At 39.8% G+C, this 20,822-nt stretch overlaps 1 protein-coding gene across 2 annotated transcripts in view; it reads left to right on the top strand.

Moving 5' to 3' along the window:
• mapkap1 (MAPK associated protein 1) overlaps positions 1-19,379 on the top strand; it is a 97,646-nt gene extending 78,267 nt beyond the window's left edge. For both annotated transcript variants that reach the window (XM_066713144.1, XM_066713143.1), the window contains 3 exons: positions 2-139; positions 14,816-14,913; positions 18,076-19,379. In XM_066713144.1, coding sequence (XP_066569241.1) covers positions 2-139; positions 14,816-14,913; positions 18,076-18,201 — 362 coding nt within the window. In that variant the 3' untranslated portion in view covers positions 18,202-19,379. The remainder of the gene's footprint in view (position 1; positions 140-14,815; positions 14,914-18,075) is intronic.
• The last annotated feature ends 1,443 nt before the right edge of the window (positions 19,380-20,822 follow it).

Below are 20,822 nucleotides of genomic sequence, written 5' to 3'. Positions count from 1 at the left end.
GGTATCTCTGGGGAGAAAGTGGAGATAGACCCTGTAACTAATCAGAAGGCCAGCACCAAATTCTGGATTAGACAGAAACCCATTTCAATCGATTCTGACCTTCTCTGCGCCTGTGACCTTGTGGAAGAGAAGAGTCCAAGTGAGTAACTCTTATTTATTTCCTGTGTTGCGGGGCGGGTGCTTGTGGCAGGGGGCTTGGGCAACAGGGTGGAGAAATTCTGATGATGTGTTCTGATGTATTTTTTAAACACAGATGAAACAGCAATAAAATGCACCTTTTCTGCTGCAAATCGCTTTGTGTCGGAATTGCCTCGATTTTGTCTTTTTGTCCGTTTTGGCTGAAATATCTCTAAAGCTGAAATATGTATGCCAATGCAGACTATATGGTTTGCATTTGTGTCACCTTAATATCCCATCTGAAGCTATATTGTGTGTGTGCCCCCGCGCGCACATATCACATTTAACCTGAAATCATTTTTTGCACCGCCTGTAATAAACCAATGATAAGTCTCTTTTCTTCAAGCGCTGCTTCAATTTTAGTGTAGCATGGAAGTTATTTAATCAGTGTTACAGTCTTCTATTCACAGTATATTACCAATTCCGCCTGTGATCTTTATCAGTGCAGTGATGTATGTATGAAGCAGATGTTCCGGGGGGGGGGGGAGAGAAAAAAAAATCTGAGGCCATGAATGAATGAATTATTAGAAGCCAGGAATGGGAGAAATAGATATGGAATTGTGAGCCCTGTAATATGTTTGGTCTCTGCACCTTATCTCGGCAAACAAAAGTGTACCTTATCTGGGTTGCTTGGGACTGCGTAAACATTGAACAACTTGAGACCTTTTTTCTCTCATGCTTACTCCCTTCTCCACGTCGTAGAGAATGAGTGAGATGTTCAGTAATAAATACCTTAAAAACTAAATAATACTAATGTTTTTAATTAGACATTGTAACACAGAAATGTTACATCGCAATTATATATATAGCCACACACAGACCTCTTGTACAACAGCAACACCTGCTGTTTAAGTCTGTTCTTCAAGCTGCTGTATAAAAGGACATTTGGGAAGATGTATGGTTGTATGTATGTATTTATATATGTATTTATTTATTTGTCCTGATCTCACCTGTTTTTTAATCATTTGAGCTCATTTTCAGTTTTGCCAGCGCCTCATTCGGACAGATGATGCACACATCTGTGAGCTGAAGAGTATTGTGGCATGTCGGATAATAAGGGAGGATGTTGCCATCGCATCAGTATAATGTTATCTTTTCATAACTCCCCGAGCATCTTATATGACGGTGTGACATTTCCATTTTACTTGAGTTTAATCTTGATCTTCTAAATAAAACCCGTAGCCTGCAGGCCTTACCCAGTGTGACCTAGTCCTATTTTAATCAAAGGAAATTAAATAACTGCGCATTACCGCTGCACTGGTTTTGACAGCTGGCATGACAAGTGGATTGGATGGCAAAGTCCCTGAAGAAAGAGAGAGAGAATGCAAGGGGGGAAAAAAATTATCTGCCTTCTTATTTATTATTATTATTTTTTTAATTTTCAAACCGGTTCTTGGGCACAGGAATATGCAACAGCTGACACACATTTCCTAACAATCCAGGAAACAGATTTACACATTTCAGTCTTGCCTGGATTTCCTTTTTTTGTTTGTTTATTTATTTGTCTAATTGTTTTTTTGTGCATTTATCTATCTATATATCAGGTTGGTGGTCTCTACATTTTTTAACTCAGGGGCCCCAATCTTTTGGTACCTGGCAATCACGGTGTTCCCATCGCACGTGGTACACATTGTGTGGTTTTAATCGAGTATGTCATATGTGCCTGTGGGTACACCCATGGATGCATTCGTATGAATATTCATTAAAGAAAATGATTCCTTTTTGTAATAAGGCTCCAAGTTTCTCCAGCTGCATTTGGCTTTTTTTTTTTTTTTTTAAGGAGAATTGGGGAAGGAGGTGTCAGGCGTGCGTGTAAAGCCAAACATTGTGTGTGTGTGTAGTTCAGTTTTAAAGCATGCTGTGTTGTGAAACGGGATGTTTGATGCCCGAGCGTCAGGTCAGGAAATATCCAGGTAACCCTCGGCAGTCGCTTTTTTTTTTTTTTATATATAATATAATAGCATGCGTTGCTCCCTGCAACCCAGATCTCCTCCAAGATCTCATTCCTTTGTTGCACTGGGGCTGAACACTATGTTAACCTAGTAATTGGCATTGGGCCTTCCCCATTATACGGCTTTCTATCGAGCGGTTCTACATGACTAGTTAAAGAAGATGGCATGAAGATTAATGAAGGCGAGCTAATACAGAAGGGGGTACCTTTCTAACACTTCCACTGAGGAGATATTAGAGCTCAACTAGAGCTTGGCCTTTTTTTTTCCCCTCTCTCTTTTTTTCCCTCTCTCCTTTAACCTACGACCTTTGGACCTTCCTTTTTTTGTTGCGAGCTGCCACTGAGGCTTCGGCTTTGATTGATGTCACTACACAAGTCAGTCTTTTCCCTTTGAATTGGGGGGGGGGCGGGTGCTGCACGAAAATAGCTTTTCCAGCACAATTCACGCCGTTTGCTAGTGATAGGAGAGTTGATGGCAGAAATCCTTTTATGTAGTTTTCATTTAAAACCAAAGGTAGCTGACATGTGCTAATTCGGCGGCGGCCTCGCCTCGACTCAGTCGGTGCTTTCTGCCTCTTTTTATGACGGCTTTTATTTAATTAATGCTCGTGGCCCAGACTCTTCTTATTGATCACGTCAGGATGGAAGTTTAGAAAGGAGAGGGGTGGGACAACAAACACAAAACCACAAACACGCAGCACAACAATGCAAAGAAAACAATGGCTTGGCTGGTATGCTCGGGATAATCAGGCGGTGTGCAGTATGACTCTTTAAGACGCCTTGTCTCTTGTCGAAGGAGAAAAAAGTACTCTGACCAGACAGGACATTGCAATATTGTCACACTTAAGATGCTGCAATATTTATAATGTTTAACTTTTAATGCGGTCGAATGAGCACATTTTATGCCTTCATAACTACACATAATGAATATATTATTGAAGAGGAATATATGAGGTTGCCTGATTTGAAAGGTTTTTTTTTTATTTAGTTTTTTCTTTTAAACATGAGTTTTAACCAGTTCTGTTGAAATGCTCTGTGAACAGAGAATAAATACCAATGAATGCAGTGCACTCATTATGCATACACATTAGATTAAGCTGTATAGATTGCAATAGCACATAGCCAAACTATAAACTGGATCAGAGACCCTGTGTATTTTTATGACAGACACGTAGAAAAATAAGGGTTTCTGATTTACCCACCCCTCTCGCATTGGTCCGAGGAGTCGCCATCTGGTTCCAGAGGGAGTCACTGAAGCTCAGCCGAAAGCACATACAAGTGAGAAAGGCACCAGGATAAACAGTACAACCCTTACTAAAACTAGTCTGTCCTGTTCATAACTTTTTACAGACTATTATTTAACATTCAACATCCTGCTTTTTAATTCTAATTCATAACGGGAAGGTGCATAACTGTGTCCAATTCTTTATATATATATATATATATATATATATATATAATGTTTTATTAATTTTGATAAAGTCGGATAAATGATCTGTCTTGCAAGGGTTAATCATCTAATCCCCTCTTGTGCACAGAATGTGTTTCTCCAAAATAGTCCTTAACATTTTTATTTTAAGGGTATATATTTGTTTTATTATTAATGAAACACAACGTTAAAATCACATGCAGGGAAAATGCAACACAAACTTTTTTTTTTCCGTGTTGCCTCTTTTTAATCATAAATGAAATTGTGACACATAAGGGCGCCCAATCATATGGTACATATTGCCTCATCCTTTTAACAAATACGTTTCATAGCCCTATTAAAAGGGGTCTTCATCTGTCCTGTCAAAGGCAGTCTACCGGGGTTTTTTAGTTTAATTACACTATCCAATTAAAAAACTCTTCGCCGCATTTTGATTCGCCTCTCCTTGGGTTTGAGTGGATATGACATTTACAAGGCTCGCCTTTCAAGCAGACAATAGCGTGATTGATGAGGTGCAGACGCTATGAAGGAGGCGATTGCCATGTGGAAGCAGTGCTTAGTGCACTTTGATTTATTTATCATCTGTTTCTAAAACAAGGCTGCCTGGGCCCGCTGCCTTGTGCCGACACCGTGCCGATGGTGGCTGGGAGGTGGGCTGAGGCTTATTTTACATAGAGGGATGCTAAAAGCAACTGGGGGTAGAAGGGTGGAGGAGACGATAAAATAAATAAAATAAAAATGATTCCATGTGCAAGCAAAACTGAGGAGCAGCAGAGCCATCCCATATTAAATTCAACCACCTTGACAGAGGAGATAATACAGAAACAAAACAGCAGCCACTAAACGGAGCAGACACAAACACCCGCCTCTCTTGTAGCTGGGCCTTGTGGGTCATGCCAGGCCTGCTGCAGACAGTCAGAGGGAAGGATGTTATTGTGAAGCAGATTTTTTTGTTAGGATTTGTTTGGTTTTTTCCACCTAAAACAAAGTGATATTCTTACAAATATGAATGAGACTCCATGGTGTTTCTGTGAAGCATTTTGTCAAAAACAGTTTCTCTTTTTTTCAAAACAAAGTTTTATCTGACAATTCTCTTAGGGATGTAGACAATTATTACAAATGTGCCGGACAGGACCTGGGCAAGCAGGGAGTTGGGGATGACCGTTAATGTCCAGTAATGGTCTGCAATTTATCTATAACGAGTCTGTCATGGGGCCATCACCCTGGGTCCTCAAGAGTGCAGAAATCCCCCCACCCACAGATCACAGTCTGACCTTTTGAAGATGCTTGAAAGTTATGCTCAAGATGGGGTTCAAAAACAGGGGCTGGCTGACTGCGCTACATCGGTATCAGTCTGGCCGTTTTGTTTCTTTGTCTTGTTAATTTTTTTTGCGGTCATTCAACGACGGTAGAGAAACATTCAAACAAACTTTTTTATATTTTACCTTTATATGATATTATTATATACAGTGTTGTTTCCCCATGTCAGTCAATTCAAAGAGCTCAACAAAGTGTTGTTACTGTAGGCCCATTAAGCCCTTAGTACTTTGTTTTTATGTATATTTATGTGCATCTTGAAATCCACAAAGTCCGCATTCAAACTGCTTGGCATACCTAACAGTTTATTGATATGTCATGCTTTCCGTTGTTCTCATTTATTATTTACTTCTTTGTCGGTTGTCCTTGGCTGTTCAGGCCAGACAGAAGCAAGCCAACTCTTGGATTCCAACATCAGCTCCCTCATCATATTAACAGAGATAATTAAAACACTTCCAGAAATGACCTGCACTGAGCATGTCTGTAAACAAGTGTTTGTAAGTTTCAGAGTAGCATCCGAGTGCCCCCCCGTGATACGGCATGTCTCGGCAGAGTTTGACCGGTAGAGTGCCTGCACCAGGGCAATGCTACAAGAGTCCCAGCTTGTGCAATATCAGCACCGTGTTTGTGTAAGCGAGTGCTCAGTGACTATCTGGAACAATATAAACACTTAAAAGCTCTTTACTTTTAAAATTTTTAAATGGTTGGGGTTGTCGCTGTCTGCATGAATGAATAGTGGGAAGGAGGAAGAGAAACTTTGAGGGGGGAGGAAACCATATCAAGCAGAAGGGAAAGAGTAAGAAAGTATGCCACCCTCTGGGGCAGTCTGAAGTGAAACCCACCTGAAGTGAAAAGTGATGATTTTATGATTATTATTATGTTACATATATACGTGTATTATCCCCATTTGATGTATTTATTTATTTAAAACGTTGACTCTCTGTATGTTCATTCATGACATTGATTCAAATAATATTTAAGCAAAGTTAGGGATTAAATGGCATAAATTATATTAAAAAAAAAATAACTACATAAACCTCTTACCTTAATGCTGAGCATACAAAGAAGAAATGCAACCTAGCTTCTTATTATTTATTTTTTTAAAGAAGAAGAAACTCTACTGTGCATCCCAAGACGGTTTCAGTTTCATTAATATTTATAAAGAGTCTAATAAGATGTATTTTACTCACTGGATGAATTATAGACTTTCTAAACATAGAGCCACCAGTTCCTCCCCGGCTCTGTCTTTTGAAATTAATTTATTTAGTACGTTTTTGTTTGTTAGTTTTGTGCGATCATGAAATCCATATTCTGAAACACTCAGATAATGGAGTCAATGCGGGTGAATAACATAATTTCTAATTAATAAACATAATAAGGCATTTTAATTCATGTAATCATTGGTAGTGACTAGTACTATTTTGTTCTCTCCAGACTTTCCTTTTGTGTGTGTTTGTAGTTTGTGAACTTTCTCTATAAATATGGAGGACAGTCATGGTGCGCCACAATCCAAAAAATTAGTGTCTCGATATCGAACTGGCTTAGTCTCATGAGTCCTGTGCCAAACACAACTTCATTAATTAACCCAGAGTCTCTCTCTCTCAGCGACATGGCTGCAAACTTTATTAAAGTGCATGGTAACTTTACACTTCACTGGAGACTTCTATTAATTACCAGAAAAGCGTCAAAATCTGCAGGTGCCCCCCCCACCCCTTGCGCTCTTGCTCTCTCTCGCTCTCTCTCTTTCACGTGCTTCACATTAATTTACTTTTGTATTTTGTTTTCCATCAGGAGATGAAATTGTAAGAGACTAATGATTCTTATGGTTTTAGAAGAGCAGTACAATCCATTATTTACATAGTAATATTATAATCTTTATTTCTGGGTGTGTTTGTTTGTGTATGTATGTATGAAATATTGAAATTAATTAAACATCAACCTGGAACGTACAGTAGTTGTCCAATGCCAAGATATCAAAGGTTTAATTGTGGGTATTCTTGCCAATTTAATGCACATGCAAATTCTTCGGCTTTTTATACTGACAGAGAAGATCATATTTTTCTATTATGATGTTATGTTGTGATTATGTTATGTTATGTAGATAGCAAACCCAGATATGTTCAGAAGTGGAATTCTGCAAAACGTTCCGTATAAGGAAAGAAGAAGAAATTCAATTTGAAAACAATAATGTGACAAAAAGTGGACTTCTACGTCCTTTGGCATTAACTAGAGTAGTATGCCCATAATAGAAAATGGTCTTTATAATGGGGGTGTTCGTACAGTAATAGGAGGATACATAAAAGCCTTGTCAGAGCTAATGAAAGAGTGCTCTGTACTCCACATGCTTTTTACCAACATGAGATATCAAGTGGGTTGCACTGACGGGTTTTCATAATTTAAAATTTTATTTTCTTTGTGCCCCTTTTATTTTTTTCAATCCATTTGTCATGCTTCGCCGCATCATCAGAATTGTCTGCAGTTTGGAAATAGTGGGGGGGGGGGTGGGTCGGTACACTGATAGTGGGGGTTTTTCTTTTTCTCTCTCTGTGTTCTTGAGCAATAATGGTAACATCTTGATTGGAACATATTGAAAAGCACAGCTGCATTGAGGCCCAGTGGAGCATGAACACTGAATGTACTACCTGCAAATGCCTAATCAGGATCCATTGATGAACTTCCCCCTCTGGTTTCATTTCTTTTTTTCTTTTCTTTTTTTTTTCATATTCCACAGCTTGCAATTGCTGGGCAAATGATCTGAATCAAGTACGCACTGTACTTAATGCCTTGTGAACTGGACTGGAAGAAAGCACAATGGAGTTCTTTATTCTGAGATCTAAACCGCAGGATGATTTGTGTTGACTTGAGTCTGATTTTCGTACCGTTAGTCAAGGGGTGCATTTACCTTGGAGGGAGAAGTGACAACTGCAACTTCGCCAGTCGAGTTTTCTCATTGAGAGAACAGTTATTATGCAATAACCATTCTTGTCTTTATTTTAAGAAATAGTTCATCCGTCTTTCAGTTATCATCAATAGCCTCTTCATCCAGTACAGGGTCATGGTGTATTGTATTTAATGCTGTATTTTCCTGTCCTAGTTATGGGGATCAGGTTATTTTTGGTAGAAAGTGTGAGTTTTGTTTAAGTAAACAATGCGGTACCAGGTAACCAGGAGTTAATGAGCGAGGTACTGAAAGAGTAGATCTACAACATTGGTTAGTTAACAGACTGCGATTAATTGTCCATCATCAATTAAATACACTGTGATGTACATTGAGGGAAAAAAGTATTTGATCCCCTGCTGATTTTGTATGTTTGCCCACTGACAAAGAAATGATCAGTCTATAATTTTACTGGTAGGTGTATTTTAAAAGTGAGAGACAGAATAACAACAAAAAAATCCAGAAAAACGCATTTCAAAAAAGTTATCAATTGATTTGCATGTTAATGAGGGAAATAAGTATTTGACCCCTTCGACTTAGTACTCGGTGGCAAAACCCTTGTTGGCAATCACAGAGGTCAGACGTTTCTTGTAGTTGGCCACCAGGTTTGCACACATCTCAGGAGGGATTTTGTCCCACTCCTCTTTGCAGATCCTCTCCAAGTCATTAAGGTTACGAGGCTGACGTTTGGCAACTCGAACCTTCAGCTCCCTCCACAGATTTTCTATGGGATTAAGGTCTGGAGACTGGCTAGGCCACTCCAGGACCTTAATGTGCTTCTTCTTGAGCCACTCCTTTGTTGGCTTGGCTGTGTGTTTTGGGTCATTGTCATGCTGGAATACCCATCCACGACCCATTTTCAATGCCCTGGCTGAGGGAAGGAGGTTCTCACCCAAGATTTGACGGTACATGGCCCCGTCCATCGTCCCTTTGATGCGGTGCAGTTGTCCTGTCCTCTTAGCAGGAAATCACCCCCAAAGCATAATGTTTCCACCTCCATGTTTGATGGTGGGGATGGTGTTCTTGGGGTCATTCCTCCTCCTCCAAACACAGCGAGTTGAGTTGATGCCAAAGAGCTCGATTTTGGTCTCATCTGACCACAACAATTTCACCCAGTTCTCCTCTGAATCATTCAGATGTTCATTGGAAAACTTCAGACGGGCCTGTACATGTGCTTTCTTGAGCAGGGGGACCTTGCGGATGCTGCAGGATTTCAGTCCTTCACGGCGTAGTGTGTTACCAATTGTTTTCTTGGTGACTATGGTCCCAGCTGCCTTGAGATCATTAACAAGATCCTCCCGTGTAGTTCTGGGCTGATTCCTCACCGTTCTCATGATCATTGAAACTCCACGAGGTGAGATCTTGCATGGAGCCCCAGACCGAGGGAGACTGACAGTTATTTTGTGTTTCTTCCATTTGCGAATAATCGCACCAACTGTTGTCACCTTCTCACCAAGCTGCTTGGCGATGGTCTTGTAGCCCATTCCAGCCTTGTGTAGGTCTACAATCTTGTCCCTGACATCCTTGGACAGCTCTTTGGTCTTGGCCATGGTGGAGAGTTTGGAATCTGATTGATTGATTGCTTCTGTGGACAGGTGTCTTTTATACAGGTAACGAGCTGAGATTAGGAGCAGTCCCTTTAAGAGAGTGCTCCTAATATCAGCTCGTTACCTGTATAAAAGACACCTGGGAGCCAGAAATCTTGCTGATTGATAGGGGATCAAATACGTATTTCCCTCATTAACATGCAAATCAATTTATAACTTATTTGAAATGCGTTTTTCTGGATTTTTTTGTTGTTATTCTGTCTCTCACTGTTAAAATACACCTACCATTAAAATTATAGACTGATCATTTCTTTGTCAGTGGGCAAACGTACAAAATCAGCAGGGGATCAAATACTTTTTTCCCTCACTGTATAATAGTGATTTTACATTCAAAAGCCAGCAAGCAGACTTCTCTCTCTCTCTCATCTGACCACAGATTCTGGCCACCATTCAGCAGTCGACCAATGTTATACATGGCCTGGATCTATGGTCCTATTTCCTCTTGAAAACTTTGTGCCTTTGTTGTCTGTTTCTGTTGTTAAAAGAGGTTTTTTACGCAAATATTAAAGCGAATTGTGCAAGAAACTATTTTGTATTATATATATTCTGTTCTTGTATTTTCTCAACTGACACGGAAGGTAAATCCTCTGTTGTTTAACTGTTGCTAAGCTGGTGGCTCCTTGCTGGGGCTCCAGCTTTAGCTCTGGGAAATCGCACAGACAGATACTCAACATCTCCCCTGGGGGTTCGTCTGTCCCTTATCTCATGTGGGGTTGTGCAGGTTTCCATAGAAACCAGGTTAACTCTTTAAGAGGCAGGCTATTGTGCCGAGACCTAAGCGCACTGTGCGCCACAGTCTGCCGTGTGTACAACACCTCTGTGCTCAGACTGGGTTAAAGGTTTTAAGGGACACAGTGATGTGTTTTTAAAGGAAAGTGTGACACACCTGTTTGTTAGTGAATTTCTGTGTCCTAATCGATTGCTCTAGCTAGTTTTTAGGGTCTCTTGTTCCTCATCAGTGTTCATTTGGGGGGTATAAACGGTTGACAGCAGGTGATTTCCAGTCGTGTGCAAGTAGGCCTAATAGATGTAGATACGATTGAAAGACCCGGATTGTAGCTCCTTGGTTCTCCTGTAGGGTCACGCTGTGGAGTCTGTGATTGTGATCCACAGCTGTTCGCCATTAATATGGTGCAATAATCTTGCCATCACAGATAGCTTTATCCAGTGTTATACAGTCATTATAATGTTCCTTTCCATGTCTTTGTCACATTGTGAAAGTTCTGCAGCTGTGGTGCGTTATATTTATTGACAGTGTTTGGTTGCTTATACCTTGCTTAATGGCTATGCTTTCACCGCTGAAAATACTTCCAATGCAGTTCTGTTAACAGCTTCCTTGTCTACAATCACATTTGACTAAAGTGTGTATGGATATATATGCATATGCTTTTTTTCTATATTTTTGTTTATGTATTATATATGTTACATTATGTATTTTACTTTAATATCTGTTTTCAAAGTCTTCCAAAGAAGTAGTCCAGACAGGGTTAATAATCATAATATATTGCAATATATTTGGCCTGGGTAAACAAAACAAAATGAGAAAGAAAAAAAACAAAAAACTAAGCCGTACTGTAGCTTTCTAGCATGTGTTGTGCAGACAGCTGTTTCGACATTTTCCACTTTTTTTTGCAGCACAACATCTGGACAGGCTGGTTCCGCCCACGGTTAAATGAAAGGTTACCTCAGAGGCTGTCAATAGACTCCAGATTAAAATGAGAAAAAACTACTATTAAAAAAAATTGCAAAGAAGATTGAAAGTGTTGTGCCAGCTAAGGTCTCTCCGAGTCGCATTTGCATCGTGTGCGATGTTTGGCGTCTGATACGCTACCTGAGCCATCTCTTAACCCTTTAAGCATTTGAAAAGAAGAAATAACTTTGTATACATTCTAGCCTTTTCCATTATAAAGATTAAACTGAAACTGAATTACGTTTGACTCTCATTGTGGAATTGTACGTCTTAAAATCAAAATGTTAGTGTGTTGCTCAATTCCCCAGACACCAGCAAACAATATTTAAATAAAATTAACCCAATACTGTGAAAAAAACGTGCAATTCAATGGACACTATTTTAATAATTTCTTATGTTAATAATGAATTCTCTGAGGCTTCAGCCATCTTGGCCTTCATTAGAGAGTATGGAATAAACTTAAAAAAGTATGTACAAAATTAAAAAACAAACATTAAGTACAGAGAATGGTGTTAAAAAGCACTGTTTAATACTTTTTTTTTCTCAAACATTTAAAACCTGAAGGTAAAGATTGGTGGTTTCTGCTCAAGTTGATTAATTTAGTTGTGTAGTGTGATTCACATGATTATTTTACAGCAAATGGTCCATCGCTGATAAAACTGCAGAGACTGTCTGAAGAAGTCAAACTCCTGTCACTTTCGATTTGATATCTTCATGTGTTTCCCACCGGGTGCTTTTATTTGCTTTGAGGATTATTAGAAATAGTTGTGGGCAGTAAGGGGTTAACAGAAGCTTTTTCACTCTTGAATGCTAAAAAGATGTTTATTATGTCTAATAGGTAAATTCATGTAGGGGTTGTGATGAACAATTACTTTAATAATTGAGCTTTCTATAAAAAGATTGATTGCATAAAAGCTGTTTTCTGTTGAAAATCCATTAGCGGAAACCATTTTTTTTCCCTCTGGTTTGACATATTGTCTTTGTATTAATTTTTATTTCCCAAGATGCATGATTCCATAGTATCATGCGATGTTAGCTGTGCCCCTTTTGCAGCACGAAGAAAAATAAAGAAGAAAAATAAGAGTAACCACTTAATTGCCATAATTGATTATAGCCAACTACAGATCGTAATATATAAAAAAGAAAAAGTCTCCATTTGGGAATTACAAAATTTACATGTACTATGTAGCCCTGGTATTGAGTTCCTGGTTGATTTACATTAGTATGCATTAATATGTTAATTGTGAAGACCGTAAGGAAGTTGATTGAATATGAAGGTGTTCCGTTTCAAGTAGCTGGCCCTTACAGTACGGATATAAGCGCCTGTCAGAGCGCGTGAGAAGAAAAACAAAGGAAGACACCGAAATGAATTCTGCACCATTGTCTCGGCACACTCTTCCCTCTCGCCCGTGTTTTTCATTTGCCGTGTTTCTAAATCAGCCCTGCATTCTGATCTTAATCAGCCACCGCACAACGTGAATACATTAACATACTAATTAGCCTTCAATTAGGAATTTCTCCTACTTTTTTCATTTTTTTTTTCAATGAGACTTTTAAAATAGATTGGACATTAACATCACTAGAGGGTAATTTGTCAAATTCTTTAAAGGTTTTTTAATTATTAGACAATTTCTGGATAGGGAATTTATGTTAATGATTAGTGTATCATAATGGTGTTTAATTAACATATTATGATAAAATGCTGGGGCCTCACTTATATTCTGACCACAAATTTGTAGAAGTAGTCAAAGACGAATGAGTAAGTGGCTGTAGTGAAGTGCGTGCCCCCTTCTGTCTGTTCATTTACAGGAATTTTGTATCTTTGTTTGTTTTACGTTTAGGTCTTTTTTTTCCTGTCAACTGTTTCACAATGCTGTCTCTGCCTCAGCCCCTATCCCAAGTCTGCAAAATCCTAAAACTCTTCCCTAGTCAGTCGGCATTCTCGGGTTTAATTAAAATCAGTGACATAATATAAAACGTGTACTCCTGGGCTCTGCAGCTTGGTAACATTTACAGATTAGGCTCACTTCAATAGAGGACACTTCTGACTTTTTTTTTTTTTTTTCTCACAGTTTCCAAGGAGAACCTTACTGTATGAATTAGTGAAACCTTATTATTAATTGAAAGGTTAGCTATGAGAGTACAGGTGACAAGGAGCTCGTGTGGAGTCATGCGAGTTTGTGTTCCCATTTCCTGCACTGTCTGTCTCGTATCTGTCTAGCTTAATTGGCTACATGCAGTATCTGCATATCTGCCTTTTATTTGGTATCTATCCACTCTGCGTCCATGACATGCAGTGAGACTGGTCTGAGCTTTCACCATATTCCTTTTTGGGGCAGTTTTCATTAAACTGGAACCTCCCAGTCCAAGGTGTGGTCTGGAGGTGCTAAGTTGTGAGAGAGGTGTCTAGAAGTGAAGCGTCAGTTTCTGAGGTTGTCACTGTCACAGTATCGTGGACAGGGCGGTTACTTAAAACACCTTGAGTGCTGAATAATTGACATGTTGCAGATGTTACCTTGCCTTGTGCGTCAACATAATTGTGTTATGAAATATTGTGCATCAACCGTAAACTCAAAAAACACTTATGGCGAAAACTACTGGGAAGATTATCTTGAGTTGTTTTATGGAACTATGATTTATACCTTTCTCTCGAATGAAATGCATTTTTAATCCATTTGACAGTCAGTATGATTTTGTTGAATTTATACATATATTCATGCATTAATTTAAGTTTTTGTGTGTGTGTGTGAAAGAGTGCCGTGTCATTGTCGGACGCGGATAGTTCACCAAGAGATTTGTAGTACACCCTAAAGACTTCAGTCTTCGTTTTTATTTATTTTTTGTGTGTTTTTAGTGTTTTGGTAAAAAGCATCTTTATCCCATGTATTATTTCCTTATTAAGGTATTTAATATTGAGCCTTCAAATCCGCACCATTCCCCTGGTGAAGGAGCTGAAAATTCTACCTCTCAGAATACGTGTGTGTGTGTATTGTACTCTATCGACAGGTGACAGTGATCCCCAATACCTGTGTACAGCGAACAAAGGAAATTGTGGAGTGTGAGCGCTGAAAACGGGCCTGTGTGTCTTTTCTTTAGAATGCGTTGGCTTTGAGAGTCGGCAGGATGATGTGTTTGGGAGCCATTTTGTCTCTTAATTTGCGAACGTTCACAACACACACTTCACTGGCAGTCTGGAGGGAATTCGCTGGAGTTACTGAAGGCTAGTTCAGGAGCGAGACATCCTTTTGCTTTATGCTTATTTAGTTCTGTTCCCCCTGCAACGATGAGCTGAGCTCGTCCCATCATCCTAAACACCCTGAGTTTTCCTGTATTAAAAAGCATCAGCAGTGGCAACTTTTTTTTATTTTATTTTTTTATTTTTTTTGTTCTTTCCCTCAAGCGTCACAAGGGAACTTAACTACCCAGATGATTGATTTTGCATCTCCTGCGTTGTGATGAGTGGGGATTTGAACTTTATTAAAAAGGGTTCAGCTGCCACATAGACGAGGTTTGCCTCGAATCAAGATGACATGGAAAGCCTGTCGCCATCTTGCACGTTCCTTCTGTTGTGCTGAAGGGACACTAATACCACCATCTGTTTCTTCTCCTCCCCAACCTCCGCCGTGACGTTTGAATGTTTTTTTTTTTTTTTTGCCTGTTTGGTTTCTTTTTCAGCACACTAACATTGTCATTCTCTACCTTGTAGGTCATGCAATATTTAAGCTCACATATCTAAGCAATCATGACTACAAACCTCTCTACTTTGAATCAGATGCTGCTACTGTCAACGAAATAGTGCTGAAGGTAAGTGGCCCACCGTACACTGGTGCTTACCGGGAAGGTGCTCAGCTTGGACACTCAAATCCATGTCTTTTCTCACCTTTATTTGTAAATAATTTCATACTTTCTCTTTCCTTTGGTCTTGCACTAGTAAGTAAAGACGGACAGATTTTTTTGATGAAATGACTGTGCTGTCATTAGATTTCCACCAGGTGAATAAGTATCATTTAAGCTTGATTGGTATGCAGCTTAAGCAAGATACAAATGAATCTCGGCTCTGAAGAAAGAGTTGGACATCCGTGCAGTATGGCAGTATGGATTTTCGCCTCATTGCTTGAATACCTTCATTAGAAACTGATCTTTAAACTGGACAGCCAGCACTGATTGATTGGGGTAGGGGGAGGCTTCATACAGTGGAGCTCCTGTTTTTATGATGATATCTTGACAGGCTTATAAGTACTTTTGTTGCCGTTTTTTGTATCTGTTGTACTTTTCGTGATGCCTGTCCGTCACCATGGCAGGGGTTTTCCCCCCAGCGATGCAGTTTTTAATATCTGTACCCCCCCCTCCCCTCTCCTGTGATGGGACGCCCCCCCTTTAGCTTGTATAACTGAGGTGCCGACAGTGTTTCAGCCTGGGGGCGACCCGGCCTTCCTGACTGACACCCAGGCCCGGCCTCCTACAGTGCTACTCCTTATACAACCTGAGGGGGAGTTATTAAATAGAAAATAAGAGCTTGATTGAATGGTACCAGACGTGTGTGGTATGTGTGTGGGGGGGTGGTAGGACCATTCCATAATCTTTTAAAAACCTTGAACACGCTATACAACTCTCACCAACTATCTAAAGTGCGCATAAAATGATCAGAAATCAGTTATTTCTGTGTCATATGCACTATGTTTAGTAGCAGAGGTTCCCAATTAACTTAGGTGATCTTGTTAGTAATAAAACATCCACAACATTGTTTTAAATGTTAAAATTAAAATAACACTGTAAATAATAACTATTAGTACAATTTGTTTTTTTTGTTTCTTTAAATAAAATAACATAAATGCATATCAGTTGGTTTTCTGTATTAATAACCAAGAGGATTACCTAGAGGTTACTGTTTCTATGTTGAACATTAATATCTTATCTTACTACAAGTTCTCCAAAAAAAAAAATCTTCTGTACACATTCCATCTGAAAAGTGGACTCAGGGGGTGAGGTGTCATTAATAATAAAAGCGTTGGGGCTGATTTATTAAAATATTGAGAAGATGTACGGTGACTTTTTTTTTTTTTTTTCTTTCTTTCTCTGACATGGCCTATATAAAGTAATTTATCAAGCCGTTTTGTCGCACACAAGTCAGCCAGTGTAGATCTTTTCTTCAGCGGGTTGAGGCGTAGTGGAACACACACTGTGACAGCAGGGAACGCTACCGTGGAAATCGAGCACTCGGGAGAGGCGTGAAAGCTGGAAAGAAAGGCAACAGAAAGGAAATGGTTTTCCTTAATCCTGTTCTCTGCCCAGGCAAGATCTCTTCTGGATTCTGGTTACACAGCCCCTCTCTGGTGAAGCCCGAGGTTTTATTAGCCATGAAAATATTCACTATATTTTTATGCCTTTAGCTATAAAATGTAATGAAAGAGGAACACCCTACGGTGCATAAAATTGTAAAGGTTTAAGCACTGCCGGGTAGAGCCCAGCTGATACAGGGCCAAAGGGCCGGTTTTATCTTTTGATTCTTACATTAACCTTCCATTAAAAATTATCCATGTTATCATCACCTCAGATTTTAGATAATAAATCCAGGCTTTACGAGCCGTCTTAAAGCAGAATTATTGTTATGTTATAGTTTAAGTAACATATGTTCCAATTTAGTGACATCTACTGGATTTGACTCAACATCAGCGATCGTTTCACATCATCGTCATTTCATGGCATTAAATTCCCCCTGAACAAGACACCCGTGGACTTTGTTGATCAAATATCAATTGGGAGCCCAGGGGGGGTTGAGGAAGCCGGAGCAGCCTGCTTCCATGCGATGAGCAAACGGGTCTCTCTTCTGTCTCTGCAGAGCTATTTAAGAAGAAGTTCAATTGTTTATAACGAGAAATAATACATTAAAAAAAAAAAAAAGGATCCTGATTGTAACGTACATGTTTACATGCATCTGCACTGCCTCTGCTGCCATCCCCGCTTTCATTAATAACACAAGTGCTAACAGCGCTGATAACAGTAATAATGCTGCATTTGTAAATAAGCCCATTTAATGGACGGTGTGCACAGTCACCTGTTTTTGAGATTAAGATCCTTTAACAGCCGGCAATAAACGCCCAGTTATCCTCTCTGGGTTTAGCAAGCCAAGGGGTAAAATAGAGGATGCGCGTATAACACAAATAAATAAAGAAAGAAACGTTTAAATACAGTATCCACTGAGGATTGGGTTTTGTTGTAACAATTGTTTACCAGACTAAGGGCTCAATTTGATCAGTCTCGGCCCTCTGGGAGCAGACCCAGCTGCAGTTTATTAAAGTAGTTTCCAGCGCCAGAATTCCCTTTAGATTGCGTTCAGCACCAGTATGGATATCCTGGGATTTACCACTAAAGATAGGTATGTGATGCAATCCGCGGGGAGTTTCCCCGAGTTTCAGCAGGCTAGGGTAACAGCGGGATCCAGTGGTGGAGGATTGTCTTGTGGTGGAGGATCTCATTTGTATTCCAGAGAAAAGGGACCTGAAACCAGTGAGACTTTGGAAAGTGCCAAATCTTAAGAGAGGATAATAAACATTTATTTCTTTATTTATTTTAAATATAGATGTAAGGAATGGGTTTAACAGAAAAATGTTTTCTGGTTTTAAGAACATATGCCTCTTTTGCTGCGATTAATGATTGTTCTTAAGTTTATACACTACATAATTCCATGCATAAACAGACTATTTAGTTAGTTATTTTATTTAATGAAAATATGCTGGATGGATTGTAGAGTGGTATAAAGAGATGACAAGACACAATAAATGCAACGTAAGATACAGCAGTAGAGCCAACGAGGTGCCTGACTATATAGTGTGCTTAAACCCTGACTGAAAATGAAACAAAGGTGCTTGTCATCTGAATTCACACCACATATCCCATTCACGTCTTCACCACCACCCACAAACACATACAGCCCCCCAGTGAAGCCCTTGTGTTTCCTGTTTGCAGGTGAATTACATCCTGGAGTCCCGGGCGAGCACATCACGGGCGGACTACTTCGCGCAGAAGCAGCGGAAACTGAGCCGGCGGACGAGCTTTAGCTTCCAGAAAGAGAAGAGGTCAGGCCAGCAGTGACGGCCGCCCCTCCCCGTCAGCGCCCGGAGCCGTGCATCAGGCTGAGACGGACAGCCTCCACAGGCAAGAGGCCAGACAGGCAGACTGATAGAGAGCCGGGTCAGCCGAGGTGAAACAGACCCAGAAAACACGGAGCCATCTTGCCAATCGATGAGCTAACACACCTGCCGCCATAGGTGCCGCAGTTACTTCCCATCAAGGGTTTCTACTCTTTAGCCATATCAAGAGCATAGCAGGGGCTTCGAAACGTACGAAAGCAGCATAAGAAGAGCAACTAGGAAAATGCCACAGATGAATATGTAAGGACTCTTCTCTTGAAATTGGAAGGAAAACATGTTTTGTTGTTGTTGTTGTTGTTGTTGTTGTTTTTTTATACAGTTTATCTTCAATCTTGAGGACTTTAAAATAAAAATGAAATAAAATTAAATAAAATGGGAAAAAATCTATTAAGCAAAAGGCCTATGAAGGTGCCAGAAATGGTCGACAAACCTTGTACATCCACTGCCTATAAACCTGTAGATAAATACGTTCCAAACATTAATTTATAGGGCAAGGAGGGAAAAGACTAAATTAATTCTGATTTCTCCCTCTTTTTTTGTTATGATTAAGGTGTAAACTTTATCAGGGTTTGAATGATGTTTAAAGGGAACATCCTTGTGTTTTTATTTGTACATAGAAATTGCATTCAGGGGTTCTTTACATAATATGTCAAACTGCTTTGGCCATAGTACTTCAGTGCCTACAACTGTACAATAGGATACAAACGTGAGAGCTAAACAGATATGTGTTTCAAATACTGTTTCAGTTTGGTTTTTGAAAGCTCCTATCTAGGGAATAAACACAGAACCAAACTCCAAATCTTCGATAAAGCTTCCACCTTAATTGTGTATGAAAAATACTTTTAACAGATTGTTTTGGGTTTTTTGGCTGCTGAAATAAAGCATTTTTACGACCAGAGAAACAAATACCTGTAGTTTTTACTGTGATATACAAATGTTTTCTGCATTGTACCTGTTAACTGTAATATAATGAAAAAGCACTGTCTGTTACACAGATCAATACTGACGTTCATTCAGACTGTCCATTCGTGAGACAGTTAGGGAATGTATAACATTTTTACAGTTTTTTGTTTTTGTTAATGTGATAATGTTATATTAAAAAGAATCTTCCCATTTCCAGTTTGTTTTTCTGATTGGTTTATTGTTTTTGGATAGCCAAGTTGACTTTAAAGGTATGCTTTAAAAACAAACATTGTCTGCCCTGGTATTTTCAACCATTTAAAATCACAGAGAAAGAGGCATAGGTCTGGTGCATTTAGATATTAATTATACTGACAAGCTCGATAGGTTTCTGATGGCAAGTCATGTAAGCAGTAAACAAGCCAAGGTATGATTAAAAAAAAATACATATATTTAGTTTAATCGGGCATGGTTTTTGTGACTCATTTCAGTGTATTCATGGTGGTGTGCAGGCCGTCATTAGCTGCCCTCAATCCTGCAGAAGGTTTTAAACCAGGAAGAAAGCAAAGAAATGAAAAGGGGAAAAAAAACCTTGAAACCAGCGGAAATGAACTCTTCCGTGGACAGCTGCGGCAATAACCTGAATAGATGTTGTCCCCACTGCAATTAAAGCAGCCCTGATTACGGCTGTCTCTCTATCGATTGGAAACTTTCACTTAATAACCACTACCATGGTCTCTTATCTTAACCCCTAGGTTTGGGCTTCAAGGGCTGCCTTGGTGGAGATTTATGCGTAATGCCTTAGTGACTCCAGAGGGAATCTCAGTCATTTCTTTATTCCAAAGTGAGGAGAGGTGTACTGGCTGTTTGTTGCTCTGCATTATTAAAGGGGGCACTTCTCTGGCCACAGGGCAAATTTCCCATAAGGTTGTTTTAGTGAAGGGGTTGAGTGGGTGACAGATACTGATGTGAGGGATATGAAGGAGGGGAAGGCGGGGGGGTACCAGTGTTACAGTATCGATATTCTATCAGCAGTAGTTTAAAAAAAAATATCCAGTGTAAAACCGCACAATGAGCTAGGTAAAGTCTAAAACCTTAATTGTGCAAACAACAGCAGATGACAAATATTGTATTTATTTCCCATTTATTCCATGGGAGGTTGCATTTAAAACCAGTAAACCGACAAAGCAATATATATATATATATATATATGTACCATCATTTGCACATGTGGCACTGTAAAGTATACATTCCTCTCTGAGACACGATCATTGGATTCTGTGTGAGTTTTGCACTGTTTTTTTTGTTTTGGTCTGACCAAAAGTAGGGGGAAAAGTGAGTCTTGTTAAAAAGAATAGCCACAGCGGCATGTAAATGTTCCCTGGGACCGGTCCAAATGCGAGCTGTGCTCCGGCAGCAGCGTTGCCTGTGTAGAGATTCACCCTTCACAGCTCGCGACTCCGAATCACGCACCTGTTTGGTTCTGTGTGCCAGTCTCCCTCACTCTGTCCCTGCTCACTCAGCTGAGCAAAGCACAGGTTGTACCCAGCTTTGCCCTCGGGCGCTGCAATGTGTTCAGACCCCGGCTGGGTGAATTCTGCGGCTCTGTGGCGTGAGCTGCTCCGCTCTCCTGCGCACGCCTGGCCCGCTTGCTCCCTCCAT

The sequence above is a fragment of the Amia ocellicauda genome, chromosome 9, assembly GCF_036373705.1.
Source record: "Amia ocellicauda isolate fAmiCal2 chromosome 9, fAmiCal2.hap1, whole genome shotgun sequence".
NCBI lineage: Eukaryota > Metazoa > Chordata > Actinopteri > Amiiformes > Amiidae > Amia > Amia ocellicauda.
Note: the sequence above shows the minus strand (reverse complement) of the source record. Positions and strands in the feature narration are given on the sequence as shown.